Source organism: Neofelis nebulosa, chromosome 8 (assembly GCF_028018385.1).
Source record: "Neofelis nebulosa isolate mNeoNeb1 chromosome 8, mNeoNeb1.pri, whole genome shotgun sequence".
NCBI classification, from domain to species: Eukaryota; Metazoa; Chordata; class Mammalia; order Carnivora; family Felidae; genus Neofelis; species Neofelis nebulosa.
The window spans coordinates 21,180,423-21,207,535 of record NC_080789.1 but is presented as its reverse complement, the minus strand read 5'-3'; the positions used below and the strand labels follow the sequence as shown (position 1 = coordinate 21,207,535).

Sequence of the window (27,113 nt, the reverse complement as noted above, 5' to 3'; positions counted from 1 at the left end):
ACACTGTATTAACTGCTGGCTTTGTGAGGAACCATAATCTTCATCAATTTGGAATGCATGCTAGTATATAATGTATTAATTTTTCATTCTGCAAATTCTACAGACCACTCAGATTTTGAGATATGGTCCATTCCTCCTCAAAAAACAAATGACAAACAAATGTCACCAAGGGGATGATAACATTCAGGGAGGGAATGCCACATGGAATAAAAGCCTTTGGAAGGTGACTCCAATTCTATTGTTCCCAAACTGTACAAGCAACTGGGATGGACCCAGAGAAATAATGTGTGCATGAGGGGGAAAAATAGGTCAGTGTAAATAATCCAGCTCTGGTGGATGAAAGTTTTATAGTAGATGATCACTATCTCCTCTTAGCATATGAAACAAGAGACTGCAAGAGGGATGACTGCTGGAATCCAATCCTGCAATGGAAACGCTTACTTTGATACTGGATGGTTCATGTTGCTCATCACTTAAATATGAACTTGTTCCATTGGAAGCACTGAGGACATTTTTCAACACTCCACTTATAGAAGTCTATCATATTATTTATGAACACAAACTTGTCCAGTAACAGATGCAGAGCTTTCATCTGATCTTGTAAAATAAATGCCCTGGACAAAGAAATTCCTGGAATTTCTCATTAACATTGGGGAATACGGAGGTTAAATGGGACTATGGAAGATTGTTTTGCATTATTTTTTATAGCTCTGTTAAGTGTAAATTAATGATGATATTGCATAATTATTCAGAAGAAAATTTCAAAGTCCCCTTGACTTATTTTCATCTCTATGTTCTCAATAATTTATACAGTTCTGAAAATTAACAAGATTTAAAAATTTTCTCTGAAGGATGTTGACATTTGTTTTACACAGCACGTGTTTACTTATGTGTGTTTAATGTGAAACTGAATATGCTTTTGATGGTACAGTTATATAAACATGGATGAGAATAGTATTGTGAAACACTAGCTTTCAGGGTCCACTAGACTAGGAATAGGGAGGGTGTCGTTCCCTTTTTATTTACTGAATATCTTGCATTTCTACAATGCTTTGGTATTACAAATTCTTTATATAAAGTACATTTTTTAAAAGAAGACCCAATTATACTTAATCTACACAAAACTCTTAGGTACATATTACTTCTGTTTTACAAGTGAAGAAAGTGAGACTCACAGAGGGATAAATTTCTTGTTCAAGTCCAAGTCTTAAAATTCAAAAGGGCTAGAATTAGCTCTGTGCCAAATTGCACAGATGTGAGCAGACTACACATCAGCTGCCTCATGACCACACACCCACTAGAACTTCATGGTGAAGTCTCTGTTTTTTATTTTGTCAGGCTTGTTAACTGAAATTCAGTGTAAATCTAAACGACTAAGAAAAAATGTGAAGCAGCATGCAGATCAGACCATTAATGAAGACAGTGAAGGTCGAGATTTGCGACAAGTGACCTCGACGACTAAGTCATGCAGGGTAATACCATGCAATGGTGTCGGCTAAAGCCAGAAGGAGCTGAGCTTCTGGCATGTAGTGATTAATGTGAAATGTTGCAGCTTGGGAGTGAACAGTCAAATAACTCTTGAGACGTCTTTGGTGCAAAAAAAGGTGGTTTTTTTTTTTTTTTTTTTTTTTTTTTTTTTTTAAATTTTTTTTTCAACGTTTTTTATTTATTTTTTTTGGGACAGAGAGAGACAGAGCATGAACGGGGGAGGGGCAGAGAGAGAGGGAGACACAGAATCGGAAACAGGCTCCAGGCTCCGAGCCATCAGCCCAGAGCCCGACGCGGGGCTCGAACTCACGGACCGCGAGATCGTGACCTGGCTGAAGTCGGACGCTTAACCGACTGCGCCACCCAGGCGCCCCAAAAGGTGGTTTTATTAAAGCATGGGGACAGGACCTGTGGGCACAAAGAGCAGCACTGGGATTATGAGAAATGACTGATTATACACTTTCAAGTTGGGAGAGGGTTAAGATAAGGTTAGTCTCTAAGGAATTTGTAAGCAAGTGTCCAGGATCTCCAGGGGTCATTTATATTGTCTAGTAAACCCTTGTCATGAGACCCTTCGGATGTATATCAGTGGGCAAATGCTTGGAGGTTGATTGCTAACATATATCTTTGGGGGTGGGTAGAAATAAAGGAAGTTTCCAAAGGGATTTTTATATGTTAAAGAAGACTTACAGGATCCTGGAGGTCAGGCTAATGTCAAGCAAAGGTTGCCTTTTGCCTCTAGTGAAGTATTAACATTGAGGCAGTTGAGTTCCTGGAGGAAGGTCACCTTGCCTGTCCCAAGTACTTGTCAAAGGGCTGCAAAGGAAATTTAATTTTTTCTATATTTCTTTTGCCTTTGTTATCCACATCAGTGATCTGGTTGGGAGGCTTTAAAATTAGAGCCACAGCCACAAGCAGAATTTCATTTCAATTGTGTATTAAATAGTTTTCTTTTTAATCAAGAAAGTAATACCTGCTTTGGTCTAGAAACTCAAATAATAGCAGTAAATCAGGTAAAAAAGTGAAAGCTCTCCATTTCTCTGGCTCCATTCCACTCCTACTACCAAGAGGTTGCCAGTAGAATTAGTTCAGTGTATAGAATGGATTTTTCAGGTTGAGTTTTGATGACCTTTTTCTTTTCCCTGTCATTGAGAAGGGAGGCCTACAGTGGGAAGGAGATGTACTCAGTAGAGGTTTGCTGATTAGTCCCTATCAATGGGTAAAATTGGGTGGATACACACCTGTGGAACAACAGAGAGAAGCCTTTCCCAATGAACTCACAATTTTCTTATGCTCAAATTTCTTATGCAAGAAGTTCTTTGAACAACTTGAGACAAAATAGAGGAACAGCATCTTGGATGATTAACTAAACACATTGTGATAATCCACAGGGTATATGGAGGAACTTTAATTTGCCATTAGTTGAGAAAACAAAAATCCATGATTATTTAAGTCACACTCTTCTTAATATTGATTGTACTACTAACAAAGAAAACTTCATTCACATTTAGTTTTCCAAGTATAGTATTTTACATTCATTTGAGAAAAAAATAATTTTATATCAAAGTGTTATTTTGCCATAGTACTTCATCAATAACACTTTTTGGTATAAGGAAGCAAAGAGCTGACACAATTATCCATACTCTTCAAAATGTGCTAGTAAAGGAGAAAGTGATAGTTGGTGTCTGAATTGTCCAGATTGATGACTTTCTACTTCAGAGCTAGGTAAACATTTTTTTTTCTGTAAACGGTCAGATATTTAAGCTTTGGCTACAAGGTTTCCATGACAACTATTGAACTCTGCTGTTTTAGTGTAGAAGGAGTGTATATAACACATAAACAAATGAACGTGGTTGTGTTCCAGTAGAGTCAGGTAGATTTGGTAGATGGGCCATAGTTTGTCAACTCCTGCCCTATATGAATGCCCTTAATTGGATTCTCTATTTTATATGTGGGAACTTTTCATTAGTGACTAACCCTTGAACTTTCACTGAACTTCTCTATGAATGGGGTTGATAGGGTTCAGATCTAGACTATTATTTATCCCCAAGATATACATGAAATGAATATTTTGTTATCCCTATTTTACAGATAGAAAAATGAACAATTTGGGACCCATTTAGTGAATTGTGATATGCTTGACCAAGGACCCAGAGTAAGCCATTACAGTGCACACTGTATCAGAGTGCATAGTTCCTGCCATATTTAGGGCTTTTATCAATAATTTCTGAGATTAGTGTACTCCAGATGAATGTGCATATAGAAAAAGTGCATTATAACAACCCTCCCTAATACCTTTTATTTTTTTGCCAGTGTAGGAGAAAACTGAACTCACCCCAGATCAACAGAATCTTCTTCATTATATTATGGATTCATATAGCAAACAGAGGATGCCTCAGGAAATAACAAATAAAATTGTACGTACAAATATCTAAAAATGCATAGGTTGAAAGTTAATATTTTCTATATAAATTATATATGAATTTGTTACTTTGAAATAATTAGAGCTGAGAATTTAAGTTATGCATTTAAACTTTTAGCAGCATTAGACAAAGAACAAGACGTTTCATATCTATCTTGGTAATAGTAATTGCTCTCCAAGGAACTGAAAAATATAAGCTCGATCTTAAATTCTATTATCCAAATCTTATTCTGTAGTCTAATGATTTTGTGTTGATTTATCCTTTTATCTACTTATTAATCATTTGCTTTTCTTCTTAAAATTTAGTTAAAAGAAGAATTCAGTGCAGAAGAAAATTTTCTCATTTTAACTGAAATGGCTACCAGTCATGTACAGATTCTCGTAGAATTCACAAAAAAACTTCCAGGTATTTTTTACATGTATATGCTATACTGTGCAATATTCGTGTGACACTGAGAAAGTCAGGTCTGTTGGTCATAAAGTAGAAATTATCTCACATCTGATTTAAATTAATATGTCTAACTACTATAGACATGAATGGTTAGAGCCAGATAGGATATTTCAAATCACTTATAATTATTTTTCCAGATTGATAGACTAAGAAATTGAGACTTTGTGAAGTTGTCATTCATCCATTTATTCATTTAACAAGCACTTGTTGATACCTATTCTATACTAAGTATGTAGCTATTGCCTTCAAGGGAAGTGATTTAAGAAAGGCTATAATAAAAATATTATATACAAAGTGCTGTTTGAACAGAGAGGAAGTTGTTGCTATTTGTACCTGAGAAAGACAGGGAGACCTCAAAGAAAATCATATTTTAATTGGGTCTAAAAGAAAACGGAGTTGTCCTGGTGGTATGGAATAGAAGGAACCTTCCAGGTCAAGAGATCTACTTGTGAAAATATAATGAGGCATGAACAAAAATAGGATTATTAGAGATGGAAAAATTCAATGTGGCCACAGCATAATGTGGTAGACTCCTGGGTTAGGCATAAGGTTAAGTTGGTGTCAGATTAACAAGGGCTTAAGTAAGGAATTTAATTTTCATCCCCTGAATGGTAAAGAGTTTTTGGTGGTTTTTTGTTGTTGTTTATATTGAGAGGGAAGTGATGGGATTTATGCTAATACAGATATGACTTGTTCCATTTTGTATAAGATGAATTTGAACGAGGAGGGACCAGAGGCAGGAGGATCATTTAGGATGCTACTGCACCAGTCAAGGCAGAAGGCTTGAAATAAAGCAACAGCACTGGGAGATGGAAGAGGAAACAAAATGAAGGGAGATTCAAAAATCAATAGAGCTTACTGAACAATATATTGTGGGACAAGGGAGAGGAATTTATCTATAGTCATTTGGATGGGGCCAGTACAGAAACTGGAATTCAAGATTCTTATCTCTCAGCTTCCCAATTCCTTTGGCTACATTATCAATGCTATCTCAGCCAATAGATTTAAGTTGTTTCAGTGTTTTAAAAATATATTAGTACAATAGAATTCTATGATCTGGAAGAGTATAATAAGAGTCTCATGCTCTAGCGACTGAGCTAGCCGGGCACTGGAAGAGTATAATAAATACCTTGTATAACAGCACAGCACTGCAATATTAAATTATAGAAGGTAACTTCTGATGTAAGATTTTAATTAGGTTAATTTGTCTTCTTTGGCCAGCATCATGCTATTATTTTATTAAAGTGTCATGAATAGACATAAGCCTACATAAACTCATAAAATGTGAGGAGGAAATTCTCATTTTCATTTTAACATTAATATTCTCTCATTTCTTTATTACAATGAAAGAGGAACTTAATTTGTTATATGCTAATTAAGGTGAGGGGAATCTTGATCAAAAACAAGATTATACAAGAGTGAAAGGTGTGGGAGGAGGAATTGGGAAAGGGAGAAATATATTTTTGGTTGTTTGTGAAAAGAGAGGTTTTCAGTTCAAATGGTCTATTGGTCTTGAACCACAAAATAATTGAAGAAAAAATCTTGTTCATAAAAGGTAGCTTATCTGAAAGCAACAGCAATATCTAACACATCTCTTTATTTCCAGTGCTTAGACTAGTTCCTGAGGGGGAGGAAAGAGTATAATTAATGTGTGTTTAATGAGTCAAGCAGGGGGACCTGGCTGGATCAGTTGGGAGAGCATGTGACTCGATCTTGGGGTTGTGAGTTTCAAGCCCCATGTTGGCTGTAGAGATTACTTAAAAATAAACTTTTAAAAATGAGAAAACAGAAGGAAAAAAAATACAATAGGAAATAAAAGACCAAAACTCCTGAGAAAGAAATTTTAACAGTACTAGTAATATAGTTAAAATTAATATTTTAACAATAATTATGGAAATGACAACATTAATAAAAATAACAGTAATAGTGATATAATACCAATAATGAAAGGGTGTGGGTTAAAGAGATGAATCATTTCATTTTGTAGTTCATGGTGCACGACCTGTACCAGGCACTGTCCAGGGTGCTGGAGACCCTGCAGGAATGGCTTCTGCCTTCAAAGGAGCTCTGAGATAGTGATTCTTTTTTTTTTTTTTTTAAGTTGAATTATTTATTTATTTATTTAGTTAGTTAGTTAGTTAGTTACAGGGAGGGAGGGGGAGAATTTCCCAAGCAGGTTGCATGCTGTCAGTAGGGCCCAACAAATGATGCGGGGCTCGATCTCATGAACGCTGAGATAATGACCTGGGGAAAAATCAAGAATGGGATGCCTAAAATGATTGGGCCACCCAGGCACCCCTAAGATAGTGATTCTTAAACCTTAACATTACTCTCTTCTCTAAATTCCCATTTCTATTTAATACTTTTCTAAGCCACCTGGCCCCTGATGGTATTAGTTTATCTTCATAAGTGTGTTATGTGTATGTATACATGTGCATAGGAGCTTATGTTTGTTTCCCATTTATTCAGTTATCCAATTATTCAACAAATAATTCTTGGATATCAATTATGTGCCAGGTACTGGGGATACAAAAGTGAACAAAACGGGCAAAGTCTCTGCCCTCATGAAGTTTATACTCTATTCGAGGTGGCAAACGATGAACAAATATGCAGATAAATTTATTATGTCAGGTAGTGGTAAATTCTATGAGTAAAAATAAAGAAACTAGTGGGGTTAATGGGTGGCTCAGTTGGTTAAGTGTCTGACTTCAGCTTGTGTCCATGAGTTCGAGCCTTGTGTCAGGCTCTGTGCTAACAGTGTGGACTCTGCTTCAGATTCTCTGTCTCCCTCTCTACCCCTCCCCTGATCACACACTTTCTGTCAAAAATAAATAAATAAACATTAAAAAAAATAAAGCAGATAGGGGCTAGTGAGTTATGGGGAGTAGTATTATTTTAGTAGGGTCACCTTGAATATAGGGTCTCTGCATATAGTGGGGGGAGTAAAGCATTTGGATAGCTGGGGAAGGGCATTTACTCCTGAGGCAAAGCAAACTTGTATGTTCACAGCAGGGCCATGAGTCAGTGTGGCTGGAACACAGTGAGTGAGAGAAAGGAAGAGGAGGAAATGATGTCAGAGAGGCTGCTGGAGACTGTGGCATACAAGCCTGGATAAGGACTTTGGATTTCCAAGTGGTGTTATATTCCTTCAGGTTGTCAATTCCTTCCCACGGCTGGATACATGTAAAGATTTTTTTCTGGTCTGTGGATGCTTCCATTCTTCAGAGTTGACCCTGTATCACCAGATGTGACTAATATAATGGCTAAAAGAGAATCTGTTTGCTTCTAACTTCTGAGTTACTTCATTTGAATCAGCCTTCACTGCCATTATATGTATTTTTGGTGTGGATAGGACGTTCTTTTTTACCCAACTTGTACAACTTGTACAACTACTCAATAAGATAAAAGTCAGCTTCTATTTGGGACAGAAAAATCGATTTTTAGTGACTCAACCTGACTACCCAATCTTAAAACAATTACAAAATAACTTTAAGGAAATGTTTTATCAATGGGGATGATAATGATGATGAAATATTGTTATATAGTATTCACAGTTCCTTGATACTTGATTTGATTATCATCTTCATCCAGGATTTCAGACTTTGGACCATGAAGATCAAATTGCTTTGCTGAAAGGGTCTGCAGTAGAAGCTATGTTCCTCCGTTCAGCTGAGATTTTCAATAAGAAGCTTCCAGCTGGACATGCTGACCTATTGGAAGAAAGAATTCGGAGGAGCGGTATGTGATTTGGTTAATGGTAAAGAGTTTGCTCCTGCAAGTAAGCATTCCATGAAGGCAGGCTTCTTACCTATCTTATGCAAAGTTACATTCGCATTGTGACTAGTATGGTGAATGACTCTAAAAAGATATGTGTTAAATAGATGAGGCTTTTTGTTTTTAATTTTTTAAATATTTATTTATTTTTGAGAGAGAGACAGATAGAGTGTGAGTGGGGCAAGGGTGGAGAGAGTGGGAGTTAGAGAATCTGAAGAAAGCTCCAGGCTCTGGGCTGTCAGCACAGAGCCTGATGTGGGGCTCACACTCATGAACAGTGAGATCATGACCTGAGCTGAAGTCTGAGCTCAAGTCTTATGCTTAACCGATTGAGCCACTCAGGTGCCCTTAGATGAGGCTTTTAGAGGGTTGCTTCACATGTCCTTGTTGTAGTAGCAAAATACTAAAAATACTCTTTGCCCTATACTAAGATTAAGGGCCAAAGGAGGAATTTTTAGAAGTTTGGAAAATTAGATAAAAAACATAGCATAAAGGAGTTGGGATTATTCAGTCGAAAAAAAAATTCACTTGTTCAAAATCTTCATGTATGAAAGACTGTGGCTCAAACTATTATCCATCTCTATTCAAAGCAAAATAAAAAGAATTATTAATAGCAACATTTATATATCATTTAATTTATATATCATTATCATTAGGTTTTAGACACTGTTCTAAATAATTTACATACATGATTTCATCAGAATCTTGCAAAGTCTTATGAAATAAGTACCATTATTATTCAAAATTTATCGATAAGGAAACTGACACAGAGAGTGGTTAATAACTTTCCCAGAGACAGACAGGAAGTCTGACTTCAGAAGCTGTGTGTCTAAGCCACTATGCTACATGCCTCTCAAGAGACAAAATGAAATAATAGTATGAGTTGAACTTATTATGGAGGAATACTGCGACAGAAAGGGTTAAGAGACATTGCAATAAATTTCCTGGAATTCTGTGCAGTTTATCTTAGAAGAGTCTTAAAATAGGATAAGTGCTTGTTTTCCTGAGATACTTTCTATATGGGTTGGGAGGGGAGAGATGAATGAGAAGAAATGATGTCTCAAGATCCTTTCTTCCCAAAGTATCCTTCTATGAAAGACTAGAACAAAGTTTAGGTACTTATAAAATCAGTGTTTTAGAACAGAGGTTGGAAGGAAAGTTTGTAGGAAGTTCTGCATTTGTTATATAAGAAAAATAATTGAAAAATTGGAAATTATTTTTTAAAAGCAGCCATCCATAGTCATTGTGTTTTTTTAAACACTGAAAGTATAATTATCATTATTGATAGATTTAAAGAATATACATTTAAAATATGCATTATTTGTATATATCATTGATTTACCAGTTTAACATGTACTTAAGGGCAAGCTACTATGGAGGCAGTAAAGAGAGGAATCAGATGTGTTCCTTCTCCTATAAAGCTTACAGTCTAGTAGGAAGACATGAACTTTACATAGGTAGTTATAAAAAAATGTGGAAGAGAACTGAGAGAAAGGTGACTCCTAGTTGGTAGGGCTCTGGAAGATTTCACTGGCAAACTGGGCCTTGAATGGTATTAGATGTGGATATTTAGGATAGAGGTACAAGAAAGAAGAACCAACCCAAGCAAAGGATTGAGGCAAGAAAGCCCAGGTTATGCATTCAAAGAAGAATGAATAGTTGAGTGTATTTAGATTAAGGGTTACATTAAAGGGAAATAGAATTTTTAAAAAGAATCAAATGGTTGAGGGCCTTGAATGCTGGGCTAAAGGTTTTATTCTTTATTTTATAAGAAATAGGGGACACTGGGGCACCTGGGTGGCTCAGTTAGTTAAGCATCTGACTTTGGCTCTGGTCATGATCTCATGGTTCATGGGTTCGAGCCCCATGTCAGGCTCTATGCTGACAGCTCAGAGCCTGGAACCTGCTTCGGATTCTGTGTCTCCCTCTTTCTCTGCGCCTCCTCTGCTCACTTTCTGTCTGTCTGTCTGTCTGTCTGTCTCTCTCTCTTAAAAATAAAACACTAAAAAAAAAAAAAGAAACAGGGAGACACTGAAGATTTTTGAGCAGGGGAGGAAAAACATCAACATCATGCTTTACAAATCTTCCAGCAACACCAGTCAGAAGGCAAAGGTTTCACGAATGTGCTGCCAGAAGAAATGGAAAGAAGGGAAAGGATCTGAGAAATAGATTGTTGGAGATTTTCACCTTTTGAAAGACAGTGTATTATAAAGAAATATAGATTCTTGTCCTGGACAGATTTTATTTTACATGTTCTGGAATGTACAGTGTGTGTGTGTGTGTGTGTGTGTGTGTGTGTGTGTCCGTCCCTCCATCCATCTGTCCAGGATGCTGGGAGTAAGGGAGAAGAATTGAATCAGGTAACCTCCAAGGCACCATCTAGTTGTATAAGCCTTACTGGTTGCCTTCTCTTAACTAATCAATATTTCTGATTGCTGGTTTAGCCAGTCAGGCAGGCAGCTCCTTGAGTATCTTGATTTTTTTTTTTTATTGTGGTAAGAACACTTAGCATGAGATCTATCCTCTTAACAAAATTTTAAGTATACAACACAGAATTGTTGCCTATAGGTACAATGTTGTATAGTAGATCTCTAGAACTTATTTATCTTGCTTAACTGAAACTTTATGGCCATTGATTAGGAGAGGAAAATAAGTTACTGATCAATAGGCACATTAAAGGAGATATTTCCAATCAACAAATATCCATTGAATACTTACTTTGTGCCAAGCACTGTGTGATTATTGAGGGTATGGAGATGAGGAAATGTCTTTGTCCTCAGGGAGCTTACTGACTAGTGGGAAAGAGCTATAAGCAAAGGATTCCAAATCAAGGTGCAGTGTAATAAGGACTATGAGGAATGTATGTTGAAATATGAAATAGAAGCATAAAATTGAAAAATGAAATAGAAGCATAAAGATGTGCTTGCCTTTCTGTGTGAGCTTACTTGGTGAGTCAGAAAAGGCTTGCAAAGTTGACAAGTGAATCATGGTTAGGAACTTGTCAAGCCACAAAAGCCTGAGAATGGCATTCCAAGAGATATATCCATTAAATTATAATAATATAGAAATTGCAAGTGCAAAGATGAGGAGGTATGTGAGAGCATCCATGTAGAGGACTCACAAATACCTTGATATTGCTAAAAATAATATTTGTGAAGGTGAAATGTGGTAACCGCTAGATTTTTAAGGATGTTGAACACCACAAAAGTAGTTTAATGTAGTTCTTATATAATGGGGAGTCTTCTGTAATGTTCAGAGCCTGTGTGACATGACCATACCAGTACTGTAGAAAGATCTTTCGAGCAGTAATATGAAGGAAAGTTTGGAGGGATTGAGATAAGAAGCAGGTCCCTATAAAGAAATCAGTGCAAAAACTAGGTGAGAAATGGTGAGGGTCTTGTAGGTTAAAAAATAGGTAATAAAAAAGAAAAAAACTTGCTTGATTAGCATAGGTTTCAGAACTTGTGATTTTGCAAATTTCAGAAAAGTTCAAGAATGAAGTTTTCCATAAGAACTGTATAAATAAATATGCATGCCTCCAGTTCACAAATAGATTACTTTATCCAAACATCAACCACATATTGTAACAATAAAAACCATTCAAACTTGCATGCTGCTTCATATTTTATTATCTATAATGATGCTTCCATTTATTAATATTTATGAATTTGCTTCTCCCAGTGGATTTTCAGAACATTGCCTCTTCCACACACCACATAGAACCATGATCTTGCAAGATGACCTTTCAGAATAACTTTTTATTCTTGTGCAAATACAACATATTCTTTCTATTGTACCTTTAATTCTAGAGAAACATAATATCTCAAAGTTGCCCTGTTTATGCCTACAGAAGTTTTTAAAGAATACAGTGTGAAATTTCTTTTTTTCTTCATATTCATACTCTTTTGTTTGCTATTATTTTCTCAATTACATACACAAAAATACTGTCTCCTGAGATACATTTAATTAATGAGGGTTACAGTGTTTATATATGTTAATTGAAGCTTCAGAAGATTATATCTGACATAACCTGTGGTTGGGTTGTTTCCATATAATTTTAGTGCCTCAATTATATTATTCCTAATGTAGTATTATGCAAACTAGGCTTTAAAGCTAAAATATTTATTAAAAATAGGAATAATCATATGATAAAATATGACAACACTATAATTGCTAACATTGAATGATTTTCTATTTTAACATTAAGGGAATGAGCAATAACTTTTCACAGACCAATGTAACTTGTTCTATTAACTTCAAATATAAATAACCACTGAAATTTATGGTATATTTTTGTCTTTTTTTGATCCCCATAACAGACATAAATGAAATATTCAATTTATTTGTATTTATCAGGATAACAATATCTCTTGTGATTTTTTCAATGCTTTCCTTTTATACACGTCATCTTTTTGTATTCACAGTGGCCCCAGAAGGTGGGTGCTATTGCTTTTATTTTATAGATGAGGAAACAGGCTTAGAGAGGCTGGTTGACCTGCCCAAAGACACACAACTAATCAGCAGATTACCAAGAGATGAACACAGGTGATTCAACTCAAAGCTCAGTACTCTTTCTATATGTTTCACTCACCATGGCCTAATATTTGCTCTACTATCAGCTAGTAGGGAATACAAAGACCTAGTAAAACACAGATTCCTGCCCTTTGGTTGAGAGAGAAAGTATAAGCAATGAGTAGCAATTTGAAATTGGTTTTAAGTAAATGATAAATAGGATCAAGGAGGTTAGAGAAATGAGAAATCCTTATTAGCATGGTAGAGTTGTAACTAGTTTACAGTAGCATAGTAAGGTGTGCTCCATGTAGTATACTGTGCTTATGTCTCTGCTCTTTAAATACACATGATTTCGTTGCTTTAGCTTTGGTAACAAATGAAAACAATTGGAAGAAGTAAATTTTCTAAAGAAGAAGATGTAAGCTGATTATCAGTTCAGATACTGACTTTGAAAAAAGGGTTGGAAATGTAAAGAACAAATGGCAGAATATTTGTAAAAAAGGTAAATGTGTAAGTCAAAATTTGGAGTTCTCAACACCTCTCATTTTGTTTTTCATAGTGGTCATGTGGTAGTTTTGGCATGGAAAAATTTGGGATTCAAACTGTAGGAAAAATCTTTTTCAAAATAAGAGAAAGTGTTAAATTGATACAAGAGTCAGCCTTTTCAATGGCTCTCAGCTGTATTCCCTAAGCCTTTTATACTTGTCCAGTATTGGACATTATGTATTTATTTATGTATCTGCCCCTTCCATTAATCCATTAACTGCTAGAAGATTATTCCCAGCGTTATCATAGTGCATGGCACACATTTGTCATACAAAAATTGGTGAATTTTGTTGAGATGAATCTGGAACTTGACAATCCAGACACTGGCAATTCCTAAGCACCAGTAAGATCTAATTTAGCCAGATAACTTTTAACCACTAGGGCTAATGGAAAGTGTTTATTAAGTATTTCAAATTAAATCTTTTATATTGAAAGTAGTTATTTTTTGAATTGCCAATCTGATTGCAGCTTTTTACTTAAGGCCAACAGTATGGCACAGATGACTCACTAGGTAGAATTTAGCAGTTGAAGTAGAGGTTAGGGTCCAATCTCTTAACACCATGAAAATGTTTCCATTGTCTAATGGCCTCCCTTGCCACCATTACATCTCAGAACTATGTGACCTTCATTGCAAAGAACTAGCAAAACATAATATTGCCCAATTTAACAAACAATTGTTATTCTTAACCATGTCTCCAGTAGGATGATTGTTACTGAGAATACAGAGGTGGATAAGAAACATCTATGGAGCACCATTTAGTGGTCAGGCAGTGTGTCAGGCACTGGGAATACAGCATTAGTTCCTGTTCGCATAAAAATTTTTTATGGCATTTCACACTCTAATGGGAAAGAGATATGAATTCTGATACATGCAATAGAATTGAACCTACAGAAGGGAGAAAATAATTATGCTTCCCGGTGACAGGGAAACCTCCACAGAGGAAGCAAAATTTGAATGTTGCCTTGAAAAATGAATGGTGTGTCCTAGCCTCACAGGGATCCTACCTTATACTTCAGACCCAAAAGCATGAAAACATTAAAAATGTATCTTATGTGTTAGAGGAACTATCTGTTAGGATGCTCTTGGCTGACAATCACAGGAAATCCAATTCCATATGGCCTGAAAAAGTAAAGACATTAACTCAAATGAAAAACCCAGAGGAAGGGTGACAGCAAAATTGGTTAATTAAAGGGATCAACACATTATCAGAAGCATAGGTCTTTTTTCATCTTTCTGCTCTGCTATTCTTGGTGTATTGGCTTTACCCTCAGGCTGATTCTCTTCCTGGCCAGAGCATTTTCAGGCATCACATGTGGTGCAACAATGGCCAAAGGAAAAAGAAACTCAATGTAGAAACTTAATGGTCTCTTCCTGAGTGTAGAAATCTTTCTTGAGAGCTCCTGAGTAGACTCCCCTTTGTCTCATTGGTCAGAATTGTACTGTCGCTGACTAACCAACCTCTGACAAGAGAAATGAGACCAAGGCGGGGCTGGACCTTGGGCTGGAGTTTCAATCTGTCTTTGCCATAGTACATGGCCATAAGGTTAGGGTCGGGGGAGGTAGATAAGCTGTGTAGACAATGACCTGAATCAGCTTCAGGAACCAAGAGTGGAAGTCATTAGTTCATAGGGAAACTACTGGATGGAGTAGTTAGATGGAGAGAGCTTAGTTTGGAAGGAAAGCAGAAAGCAAACATTGCTTTGTGTGCCATGTCAGAGACTTATACCTTAACTTCTATGCTATGGGGCGGCGTCATTTCTAGAAAAGTGTCAAATTATATGGTTTTGAGCAAATAGTATCATTTTTAATAAGATTCTTGGTCTATCTTGATCAAACCAATTATAATATATCAGATAGAGGTATTTAAAATACCAGGAATTTTTTTTAACTTAATAAATACTAAAAAACAGATTTTAGTTTATGAGTTTTCATTCAAATAGATCTTTGACATGACAAATATAATTTTATTGGTATTTAAAATTAGGTCCAAACTATCAATCTCAGAAATTGTTTGTCAGCACACACTCTTTCCTTTCCTTTTCTCCTCTTCTTTCCCTCAATGAAGGGGTGGGAATTTTCTTACATAATATGTATTCTTGTATCACACATACACACCCCTCTGCTTTATTTTTTTTCCCAGTCAAAACTTGGAAGATAATTAGGAAATGAAAGACATTTACATTCAAAATAACTGAAAATAGCAGAGTTAATTCTATCAAATAGTTTTTCTCTCAAGGAATATTTCTGATTTTAAAATAATTTATAAATTACATAGCTCTTTTTTTTTTTAAGGCAAAACAAGAAACAGGAGTGCAAACAAACTTTTTTTTTTTTTACAACTTTGCACTTTTCCACAGTAGTCTTTGTCCTTAAGTTAGAAAATAGCCCCCCCTTGTGACCAAAAATCAGCTAATTGGGCAAAAGAGCAAAAAACAAAACTTTAAGCAAGTCTCCAGAGAGGAGGAGGCAGGAAATCAAGAAAAGACTGCCCCTTCAGAATGGTGTTAGTGTTACATTTCTTAGGTTAGAAATTGCTGGTTTGTAAACACTTAAAATACCCCTTTGTTGATGGTGCTGTGGTTAATTCTGATTATTAACTCTAATTCCAAAAGCAGATTTATATTTGACCTATCCTGTAGGAAATTTATTTTTATAACATTCTATTTCTTACATTTATAATGTATATTCACTGTTGGCTTGTAGAACATGTACAATATGAACAATCATAACCAACATCCTTACTTTTTTTTTTTTTCCTGAAAACTGTTAACAATAATGAGGTCGCTAATGAAGGTAGCATTTTTGGTAGGTTAATGGGGATTTAGAAAGACAAAATAGATGGGTGCCTGGGTGGCTCAGTCGGTTAAGCATCCAACTTCAGCTCAGATCATGACCTCACAGTTCGTGGGTTTGAGCCTCGCGTTGGGCTCTGTGCTGACTGCTCAGAGCCTGGAGCCTGCTTCAGATTCTGTGTCTCTCTCTCTCTCTGCCCCTCCCCTGCTTACTCTCTGTCTTTCAAAAATAAATAAACATTAAAAAAATTTTAAAAAAGAAAGACAGTCAAAGATAATTTCTAAAATTTAAATATTTTCAAATCAGCTGCCTTTAATATTATCCCTATATCCTTGTAAACTATTTTTAAAAATAGCAGAATCATGAATTACTATTTTGGGTAGCCAGATATGATGGGCGTAGTCCCTGAATGCTGAAGAAAGCCTAAAGACTGCCATTTTTCTTTTTTAAAGTGAAATAGAACAACCTTGCCAAGAAAATATAGATGTAGTTAAGCTTTAACACCTAGAAAAATACTGAAGCAAATCTCTGATCGGCCAATTTGGATTCATCTCTAGGAAAGTGCAGAATATAAAAACAAAACAAAAATGTAGCTTTGTAAACACAAAAGTACATGAGCTTAATCTAACTAAAATTAAGATGAACTGAGATTAAAATGAACTACTGAAGTAAAATTAATCCAATTTCCTGAATAACAATAATAGTTATTATTAGTATTTGCTCTAACATTTATTGAGGGTTTATTATTAACCAGGCATTATGCTAAGCACTCCACGCATATTATCTCATACAATATAACAACTTCTTATTGTTATAATTCACATTTCACAAATGAAGAAATTGAGGTTTATGGAGTTTAAGTTCTGTGACTAAGATCAAATCATACGTCAAATTTCAAACTCAGAGCTGGCTCACTAACTCTTAACCTCTATGTTTGTTGGAAACCAGGACTGGTATTCCCAGGATCACATACTTCACCTTCTACATTCTTAAGTTGTATCTAATTCAGTGATGGGTATTTGGATCAATCTGTAAAAGCTGGAATCTTCCACATGATGTAATACCCAAATTGCTTAACAAAGACACTGTTGTTAAGAGAGCCCACTGGGTAGATTAAAGAATCAAAAGTCAAAGGAGGTAGAAAAGTGTGGCATTTTGACTAAAGAGAGGAAGACTAGGGATTCAGTTTGGGAAGACTCTTTAGATTATTCTCAAGGTAAGGATTTAGACTTTCTGATTCTATGAAGCAGAATATTAGATGATAATTATGCTCTTTAGCATCTGGAATCCAAATGTATTCTAGTTTGGTTTGACCAAAGCTGTATGTCTCTAGGTCTGCTTCAGGATGGGATACAGCATTCTATTTTAGTGTGGAACAATTCAGGGAATCTCATCCTCATTTTAATTCATCCATAAGTAGTATCAGTCTCCCCCACCCCCTGCCCACCCATGGTCTTTTTTCTTTTTCCTCTTCCTCCTCCTTTTCCTCTTCCTCCTCCTTTTCCTCTTCTTCCTCTTCCTTTCCTCTTCATTCTCCTTCTTCTCCTCCTCCCCCAATCCTTCCCTCCTTCTCCTCCTTCCCCTTCTTCCCTTCCCTTTCCCTTCTTCCTCCTCCCACCCTCCCCTTCTTCTTCTTCTTTTTTTCTGTCTCTGTAATTCCCCTGTCAAAACTTTTCTGGAATGGAGTCATGCACAGGAACAGGCACCTAGTTAATACTTGTTGAATGAGTGGAGGAAGTGACACAAAAGAGCCTTAAATTATGAAGAGTTACATCTAGATAAAGGAGACAGAGGATATTCCAGCTAGAATATCTTGAGCAGTGTGGGGGTGCCTAGGGGGCTCAGTCAGTTAAGCAACTGGCTCTCAATCTTGGCTCAAGTCAAGGTCTTACAGTTTGTGGGCCCTGCGTTGGACTATCAGTGCAGAATCTGCTTGGGATTCTCTCATTCCCTCTCTCTTTGCCCTTCCCCTTCATGTGTGCTCTCTTTCTTCCTCTCAAAATAGATGAACTAAAAAAATTTAAAAACAAAACTGAGCAGTATGAATTATTTAGGGAGATCCAAGTGGCTAAACATGGCTGGAGTAAATGCTGTGTGATAGAAAGGTTGTACAGCTTAGTGACAGCTAAAAGCCAGGACTCTGGAGCCTGCTAGCTATCCATGGTTTGAATATTGTTTCCACCAATCATGAGCTGTGGTTCTCTGGGCAAATGAGATAACCTCACAGCACCTACCTCATGAGGTATTAGGAAGATTAAATGAATTATAGCATAAGAAGTGCTTGGAACAGTGTATAATACATAATGAGTACTCAATAAATATGGATCCTACTATTACTACTATTATCAGGTAGGTGAGTAGTGGGTGGGTACAGGTCTTGGAGCTTCCTATGTAAAAAGGAAGAACATTTATGCCAAAAGCCACTGAGAGTTTTTGAAGATTTGTAAAAATTGAGGAGACAGGGTGTGATTTGAATTTTGAGATTCTGGGACCAAACTGAAGACTGAGGAGGCAGTCCGGATGAAAAGAAATAAGGACTGAAACTAAGTCAATTCTAGAGGTTGTGGAGAGGAGAGAGAACACCTAGGGAGAGTTATCATGCTGAATCATAGGACTTGGCACCTAACTGGGTTAGAGAGAGGGCCAAATCTCAGTTGTCAGGCAGGGGAAAGTGTATGGGTAAAGATATGTCACTGAGAATGGGAATATCAGGAAAGAGGTGGATTTGGAGGAAGATGAGGAGTTTAGTTCTGTACATGGTATCTTTGGTTTTAGACATGTAAGTTTGAAGAGAACAGCCAAGTACCAATGCCCTAGTAAGCACTGGAACTGAGAAGAATCCTAGCCAATGTATTAAGTCAAGATGTTTATACTTCTGGGCTTAAGAACAGTAATTTTTTTTATTGATTATTTAAGATGCTACCTATACCTTAATTACAGATTGTCACAAACTTTGACTCTGGAGTTCTCTCTTGTCCAGCAAGACAGCAGACACAGAATTGAATACAAGAGAGGCTAATGTTCAGGAGGAGACAAGAGCCCGAGTAAGGGTCCTTGCTCCATATTTATTAGGACCAGAAGGCTTACAAACGTGATGGATGTGCAAAAAGAGATAATAAAACAGTGATCATTAACTCAAGTGTGTGAGAGAAAGGGGTTTTCAAAGATATGTGGTATTAGGGATTTCAGTCAATACAAAACAAAATTGCAGCACCGAGCAGACGGCTGTTTACTGCAGGTGCCAGGTGCCATGTCTGTTTACCTTAACTTGTCTAGGGGATAAGACAGATGGAGGATGCTATCTCAGGGTTAACAAGGCATTTATGTGTGTGTGTGTGTGTGTGTGTGTGTGTGTGTGTGTGTGTGTGTGTATGTATGTATTTATTTATTTTTGTTTTTACTGATTAGCTCCAGGTAATTTTGCCTTGCTGTGGAGGTCTTTTTTTTTTTTATTAAATATAATTTATTGTCAAATTGGTTTCCATACAACACCCAGTGCTCATCCCTACAGGTGCCCTCCTAAATGCCCATAACCCAGTTTCCCTTCTCCCCCACCCCCCCCCCCCCATCAACCCTCAGTTTGGTCTCAGTATTTAAGAGTCTCTTATGGTTTGCCTCCCTCCCTCTCTGTAACTTTTTTTTTCCCCTCCGCCTCCCCCATGGTCTTCTGTTAAGTTTCTCAGGATCCACATAAGAGTGAAAACATATTGTATCTGTCTTTCTCTGCCTGACTTATTTCACTTAGCCTAATACCCTCCAGTTCCATCCAGGTTGCTACAAATGGCCAGATTTCATTCTTTCTCACTGCCAAGTAGTATTCTATTGTATATATAAACCACAACTTCTTTATCCATTCATCAGTTGATGGACATTTAGGCTCCCTCCATAATTTGGCTATTGTTGAAAGTGCTGCTATAAACATTGGGGGCACCCTATGCATCAGCACTCCTGTATCCCTTGGGTAAATTCCTAGCAGTGCTATTGCTGGGTCATAGCGTAGATCTATTTTTAATTTTTTGAGGAATCTCCACCCTATTTTCCAGACTGGCTGCACCAGTTTGCATGCCCACCAACAGTGCAAGAGGGTTCCCGTTTCTCCACATCCTCTCCAGCATCTATAGTCTCCTGATTTGTTCATTTCAGCCACTCTGACTGGCATGAGGTGGTGTCTCAGTGTGGTTTTGATTTGTATTTCCCTGATGATGAGTGACGTTGAGCATCTTTTCATGTGTCTGTTGGCCATCTGGATGTCTCCTTTAGAAAAGTGTCTATTCATGTCTTCTGCCTATTTCTTCACTGGATTATTTGTTTTTCGGGTGTGGAGTTTGGTGAGTTCTTTATAGATTTTGGATACTAGCCCTTTGTCTGATGTGTCATTTGCAAATATCTTTTCCCATTCTGTCAGTTGCCTTTTAGTTTTGTTGATTGTTTCCTTTGCAGTGCAGAGCTTTTTATCTTCATGAGGTCCCAATAGTTCATGTTTGCTTTTAATTCCCTTGCCTTTGGAGATGTGTCAAGTAAGAAATTGCTGCAACTGAGGTCAAAGAGGTTTTTTCCTGCTTTTTCCTCTAGGGTTTTGATGGTTTCCTGTCCCACACTCAGGTCCTTCATCCATTTTGAGTTTATTTTTGTGAATGGTGTAAGAAAGTGGTCTAGTTTCATTCTTCTGCATGTTGCTGTCCAATTCTCCCAGCACCATTTGTTAAAGAGACTGTCTTTTTTCCATTGGATGTTCTTTCCTGCTTTGTCAAAGATTAGTTGACCATACATTTGTGAGTCCAATTCTGGGGTCTCTGTTCTATTCCATTGGTCTATGTGTCTGTTTTTGTGCCAATACCATGCTCTCTTGATGATTACAGCTTTGTAGTAGAGGCTAAAGTCTGGGATTGTGATGCCTTCCATTTTGGTTTTCTTCTTCAAGATTACTTTGGCTATTTGGGGTCTTTTGTGGTTCCATATAAATTTTAGGATTGTTTGTTCTAGCCTCAAGAAGAATGCTGGTGCAATTTTGATTGGAATTGCATTGAATGTGTAGATTGCTTTGGGTAGTATTGACATTTTGACAGTATTTATTCTTCCAATCCGTGAGCATGGAATGTTTTTCCATTTCTTTGTATCTTCTTCAATTTCCTTCATAAGCTTTCTATAGTTTTCAGCATACAGATCTTTTACATGTTTGGTTAGGTTTTATTCCTAGGTATTTTATGCTTCTTGGTGCAATTGTGAATGGGATCAGTTTCTTTATTTCTCTTTCTGTTGCTTCATTATTGGTGTATAAAAATGCAACCGATTTCTATACATTAATTTTGTACCCTGCCACTTTGCTGAATTCATGTATCAGTTCTAGCAGACTTTTGGTGGAGCCTTTCAGGTTTTCCATGTAGAATATCATGTTGTCTGTGAAAAGTGAAAGTTTGACTTCGTCTTTGCTAATTTTGATGCCTTTGATTTCATTTGTCTGTTTAGACAAACCAATAACCAGGGTAACCAGCCTAGAGGAGGGAAGAGATAAGGAGGAAAAATGGCGGGAAGAATATATCTGTATATCCAGAATTGACCTGGAATTAATCCAGGCAATGCTGCAGCACTGGTCTAGAGGAGCTGTCCATCTGGTTAAACAGGGTCTGTCTTGCTCCAGTAGATACACAGTTACCCAGTGTGGAGGGGCATGGTTTGGTGTAGGCTGGTCCTGCCTCCACTGTGGGGCCCTCGGATGATCCCTGAAGCCCTGCCTTGGTGGTGGTGGTGGGGGGAATGGCGATCCCCCAGTCTCTTCTCCATGGACCTGGTGGACTCCGTTTGAGTCATCCTCACTGTGCCATGGGCCCAGACGGGGCTGTCCTTCTCGCTCTACCAACTCCCCTGACCCTGGACTTGGCTGGAAATCAAAGACCCACTCCATGCGCTCTGACACTGGGGAAGAGCCTCTCTGTGTGGCACAATATGTGGTCTTAGTTGGCTTTGTCTGTGCCGCAACACTTCAGGGAGGGTTGCCTTCTACTGCGGACTGCCCCGCCAACCTCGCTGGGCCCTGGGGGTGGTGGATGCAGGCAGGCTTTGCCTTTTCCCACAGCGCTCCTGAGAGGGGGCCACTTTCTCCTACTGCAGACTGCTCCCCTGATCTACCCCCAAACCCAGGGCTGGCTCCCCTCTTCCCCAGGTGCACAAACAGGGAACCAGCCGCAGTCTGAAGAAAACCCTGCAGTTAGAGATAGGATCCCTCCTCAGTCCCAGTCCGAGGTTTTTCTCTTGTCCAGATACAGTCCTACACTTCCCCAGCTGCTCTTTCTCTGCCTTTTGTCTCCCCGCAGAAGGGGATCCCTCCCCTCCATGTCTATGTGGCCTGTTTTATCTTCCCCAATTCACAATCACCCACCTATCGTTTCTCAAGTTGTCCCATTTTCTTCCTGGTAGATTCAGTCTCTTTTCCTCCCAGACTGTTGGGGTTCAAAGTCCTTTGGCTTCAGAACTTCTTTGAGAGATGCGGGATCCCCCTACTTCTCCGCCATGTTGGGCCAGTGGGGAGGAGGTCTTTTTTGCCCTCTTCACCTGTTTACCTATTCTAGGAAGCTTTAGTCCTGTGGAAGCAGATTTCTGCTCTACTCTTTGTTCTACACTGGGCCGCTTTTGCCCTGTGGCCACTTTCTGCTCTAAGCCTTGTTAACCCATTGGTGCAAGCTCAGGGAATTCTTAAGCCTATTCCCCACAATAGATATTAATATTAAAAAGATTAACCATACCCCATCCAGAAAATGGTGAAGTTGGGAGATTCTTTGGGCGATTCAAGAACATTATGATTTATTGTTGGACAGGAGTGACTAAAATAAAGGCATTGCTGAAATCAAGGACACACAAATTACTGATTAAGTTATATATTGAGGATTTTGTTAACTGACCTTCTTTGCAATGACCTGCCTTTGATTGGACAAATAAAATATAGACATTATTTGTGCATAAATATTAACATGTGCATGTATATATGTTTGTAGTTTCTCACTTTTTAGTCACTCAAAAATTTAACTATGCCTCTGTAATTTTTCATCTTTCCCCCATAGGTATCTCTGATGAGTATATAACACCTATGTTTAGTTTTTATAAAAGTGTTGCAGAATTGAAAATGACTCAAGAAGAGTATGCTCTGCTTACAGCAATTGTTATCCTCTCTCCAGGTAATTTTATTGTTATGTTTTTATCTTTATGCCATTTGTTTATTCTCCTCCCTCTCCAGTATAATAGCAATAAAATTTCTTAAAGAAAAGTGTAGAAGACACAGAGGCATAAAGAAAAAATAAAATGGCCTGTAATTCCACTACTCAAATGGAATCATTGTTAATATTTCAGTGTAGTTCTTCCCAGCCTTTCTTGTAAACATTAAAGTCTTTCATTGAATAATTGAGTTTGGAGCACCTACTATGTACTAAACATGGTTCCAGACAATGGAGGATACAGCAGTAAGGAAACAGGCCAAATATAGCTACATAGAGCTTGCATCCTAGTAGGATGAGAAAGACAATAAATGAAGAAACAAAAATAACTTTCAGGAGGTGGTAATGGTAAAACAACTATAAAGATGAGGATATAAGGAAGGAAAGTGGCAGCAGAATGTTATAATTGGTGGGCAGGAAAGGCTTTTCTAAGGGATTGAAATTTGAACAGGGAAGTAAAGGAAATTACATCCTTTTTAAACTTACTTTTTTAAAAGTTTATGTATGTATGTAGGTATGTGTGTATGTATGTATTTATTTATTGAGAGAAAGAGAGAGAGAGTACAAGGAGGAGAGCGACGGAGAGAGAAAAATCCCAAGCAGGCTCTGCACTATCAGAGTGGAGATGGAATGACATGGGGCTCAATCTCATGAACTGTGAGATCATGACCTGAGCCAAGATCAAGAGTTGGACGCTTAGCTGACTGAGCCACTCAGGTGCCCCTACATCTTTTTTAACATAATATAGAGCATAGTATCTTTTCTTTAAAGTTTATTTTCCCATGTCATTAAAAAATTATATTGGTAAAACTTTGTTGAAATATATGTATCCATCATATTTATCATATTAATGTACAATCACTTAATTGTTACCATGTTTGGGTATTCAGGATGTTTCCAATATTTCAATATTAGCCTTAAACCATTTTTATATATAATATTGAGGCAGAAACTAGTTGTTACTTAATTTTTTTTACCATAAAACTTATAATTAAAAAAGTTTTTGGCCATATATACTAAAGCTACACACACACACACACACACACACACACACTGACACACACACGCACCCTATGACCTAGCAATTCTGCTACTTAGAATACACCCACTAGAAATGATGCTTATATCTACCATATGGGTTACCTTTGGGGGCATGGATTAAAAGGAGAATTTAGAGAGGCTTCTGTGGTGGGCCAGTAGATATTCTATATCTTGATCTAGTTGTGATTACATGAATATATACGTGTGTGTGTGTGAAAATTCATCAAGTTGAATATGTTATTTGTACATTTAGAAGTGCACATTTGTAATTTACGTTGCAAGAAAGTTACCATTGCTATTATTATGCCAAATGAATACTTTTCCACTTTTTTATTTTGTCATCTTATTTTAAACTTCAAAACAGACAGACAATACATAAAGGACAGAGAGGCAGTAGAGAAGCTTCAGGAACCACTGCTTGATGTGCTACAAAAGCTGTGCAAGATTTATCAGCCTGAAAATCCCCAACACTTTGCCTGTCTCCTGGGTCGACTGACTGAGTTGCGGACATTCAATCATCACCATGCCGAGATGCTGATGTCTTGGAGAGTAAATGACCACAAATTCACCCCACTTCTCTGTGAAATCTGGGATGTGCAGTGATGAGCATTGCAGGAGCAACAGCATCTAGTGATTTATTTTCCTTATAATATAAATCTGATGTATAACTTTCTTTTATTTCATTTGTACCTGGTTTCACACAAGAATTTTGATGAGTATTTATGCAGTAATTATGTAACTTCTACCATTGTAAATATGAAGCTAGATAGGATTACTTTCTTTACATTGTATTTTACATGGCTTCAGGGATTCTTTCACTCTAAGTGGCATGCCCTGTTTGCCTAATCAAACTGATCATTCTTCACTTCTATCTTTTGAAATAGGGAAAATTTCATTTTGCTCTTTATCTTACCTTGTTGCATATATTTTATAAAAGAGTTGTGTTCAATTTTGGCAATAAACTGAGCATAATGGCAACAGGCTTTTCTTCCAGGCAAAATTTGAAAAATACAAACTCATTTCTTTAAATGGTCAATGACATCATATGGGGCCCTGGGGTGGGGTGATGGATAAACTCTCACAGCACAAATGGTGTTCTTCTAATCCTTGAAGAAGCCCTGGTGAATATTCATTTATTTGTAATAGCCCTCAGATTATTTCATTTGAAGTTCAAAGAGATAGCACACAGAAAAGTTAATGATTCTCACATGAAGTATTCCCTCAAGCAAACCCTTTCCACAATTAGGGTCTTGGAAGCAGTATTTACAAATCCAGAGTATGCAGATAACTCCAGTGATGGAATATTCCCTTTTCTCTCTTAAAAGTACTCACTATTGGCTTCAGTGCGTATAATCAATCTTCTTTTTTTTTTTTTTTTTTTTTTGGTTTGTTTTGTTTTGCTTTTGGAAAACACTCCTACAGCTGGGTACACAGCTGTTGTATGCTTCCCCCAGAGCAGGAATTCCTTCATTTCCTTCATTCATTGTTATACTGTTGCATTCTTCTCCCCATTATCCTTTGGTGAACACAATAAAACACCTTCCGTAAGTAATGGGCTTATATCTCCCTTTCTCCTGAAGTCAGTCAAAATGAAGCTTTGCTTAGCATGCAAAAGTTTTTTTGTATTCAAATATTAGAGCAACCCTGAAGTCCTAAGCATAGTGGAAAGAGGAATGGGTTGGGGCTAGTACTAGTTGGATTCCACTTGCTGCAACAAGACTTGAATCCCCATTAAGTAAAGATCCCTACAGGGACAAAGTAACTTCCAGGAGGGGGTTATAAAGAAGTGCAGAGGCAAGTTTTATGGGCTCACTGGGCAAGTCTTATGGAGGTGGGATTTCCCCTGGGCTTGGAAAGATAGCCAGGACTTCCATGGATCAGGGTGAAAGGGAGGAGGATTAAAGTGGAAGGGGTGGCAGGAACAAAAGCAAAGGGTAGGGAGTTGTGCAGATGTTAAAAAGCACAAGTAATCTGGGGAGAGATCTAGAGTGCACAACCCTTCTTGAGCCTCGGTTTACCCATTGTGAAATGAAGATACCAGCCCCTACCATCTCAAGGGATTTAGTTCCTGAATGAAAAGCAAGTGGGAAGTTGCAGGCTCACCAAGGAAGAGGGCTGGTAGAGAAAGGATACTTAAGATAGAGAAGTAAATTTCTGAATGCGTGAAAGATGAGATCCAGTTTAGGAAAGGAGAGTGGTTTGGTGTTTCTAGATCACAAGGCATCTGTACGGAAGGTGGTGAGAAATGAGCTGGAAGGAAGAGAGCTAAGAGTTTCTCCTGTAAGTGTGGATTTATTCACGTAGTTAAGACCTTGTAATGGCAAATAATAGTGTTTGTCATGTAGAAAACTAATTGTGATGCAATAATACATACATATTGGCACTTCGTCCCTGGTTCCTGACACAGAGCTTCTAACACCATTGAAATTTCCTAATAGGGGTGAAAGGAGCATCTTTTGTTATTCATAACAAGCCCCTTTCAACCACACCTGAGTTTATGCTAATAAGGTGATGGGCGGGGGGCGGCGGAATCTAGATGCTTCAGAATGGGAGATGTTTGCTAGAGGAACCAACCTTGTGATTAGAGAGCTGGATCTTTCAACCCCATCCCCAGACTCTGAAGTGGGGAGAGGTCAATTACCAGTGGCTAGGGATTTAATCAATCATGCCTGTGTAATGGATGTTCCATAAATATCCCTAAATGATGGGTTTGGAGAGTTTTTTGGGTTGGTGCACACATCAAGGTGCTGGGGTACAGGGTGCTGGCGAGAGCATGGAAACACCATGTTCTCTCCCCCACCCCCATACCCAACCCTGTGCCTCTTCCATTTGGACATTATTGAGTTGTACCCTTTATAAGAAACCAGTAATAGTAAATAA

General features: G+C 37.6%; 1 protein-coding gene across 5 annotated transcripts in view; it reads left to right on the top strand.

Annotated features, from left to right (window-relative positions):
- The window catches only part of NR1H4 (nuclear receptor subfamily 1 group H member 4), a 75,329-nt gene extending 50,118 nt beyond the window's left edge, over positions 1-25,211 (top strand). For all 5 annotated transcript variants that reach the window (XM_058741655.1, XM_058741656.1, XM_058741657.1 and 2 more), the window contains 6 exons: positions 1,339-1,472; positions 3,807-3,905; positions 4,217-4,316; positions 7,953-8,099; positions 23,043-23,156; positions 24,598-25,211. In XM_058741655.1, the coding sequence (XP_058597638.1) occupies positions 1,339-1,472; positions 3,807-3,905; positions 4,217-4,316; positions 7,953-8,099; positions 23,043-23,156; positions 24,598-24,836 (833 nt within the window). In that variant the 3' untranslated portion in view covers positions 24,837-25,211. The remainder of the gene's footprint in view (positions 1-1,338; positions 1,473-3,806; positions 3,906-4,216; positions 4,317-7,952; positions 8,100-23,042; positions 23,157-24,597) is intronic.
- Positions 25,212-27,113: the final 1,902 nt, after the last annotated feature.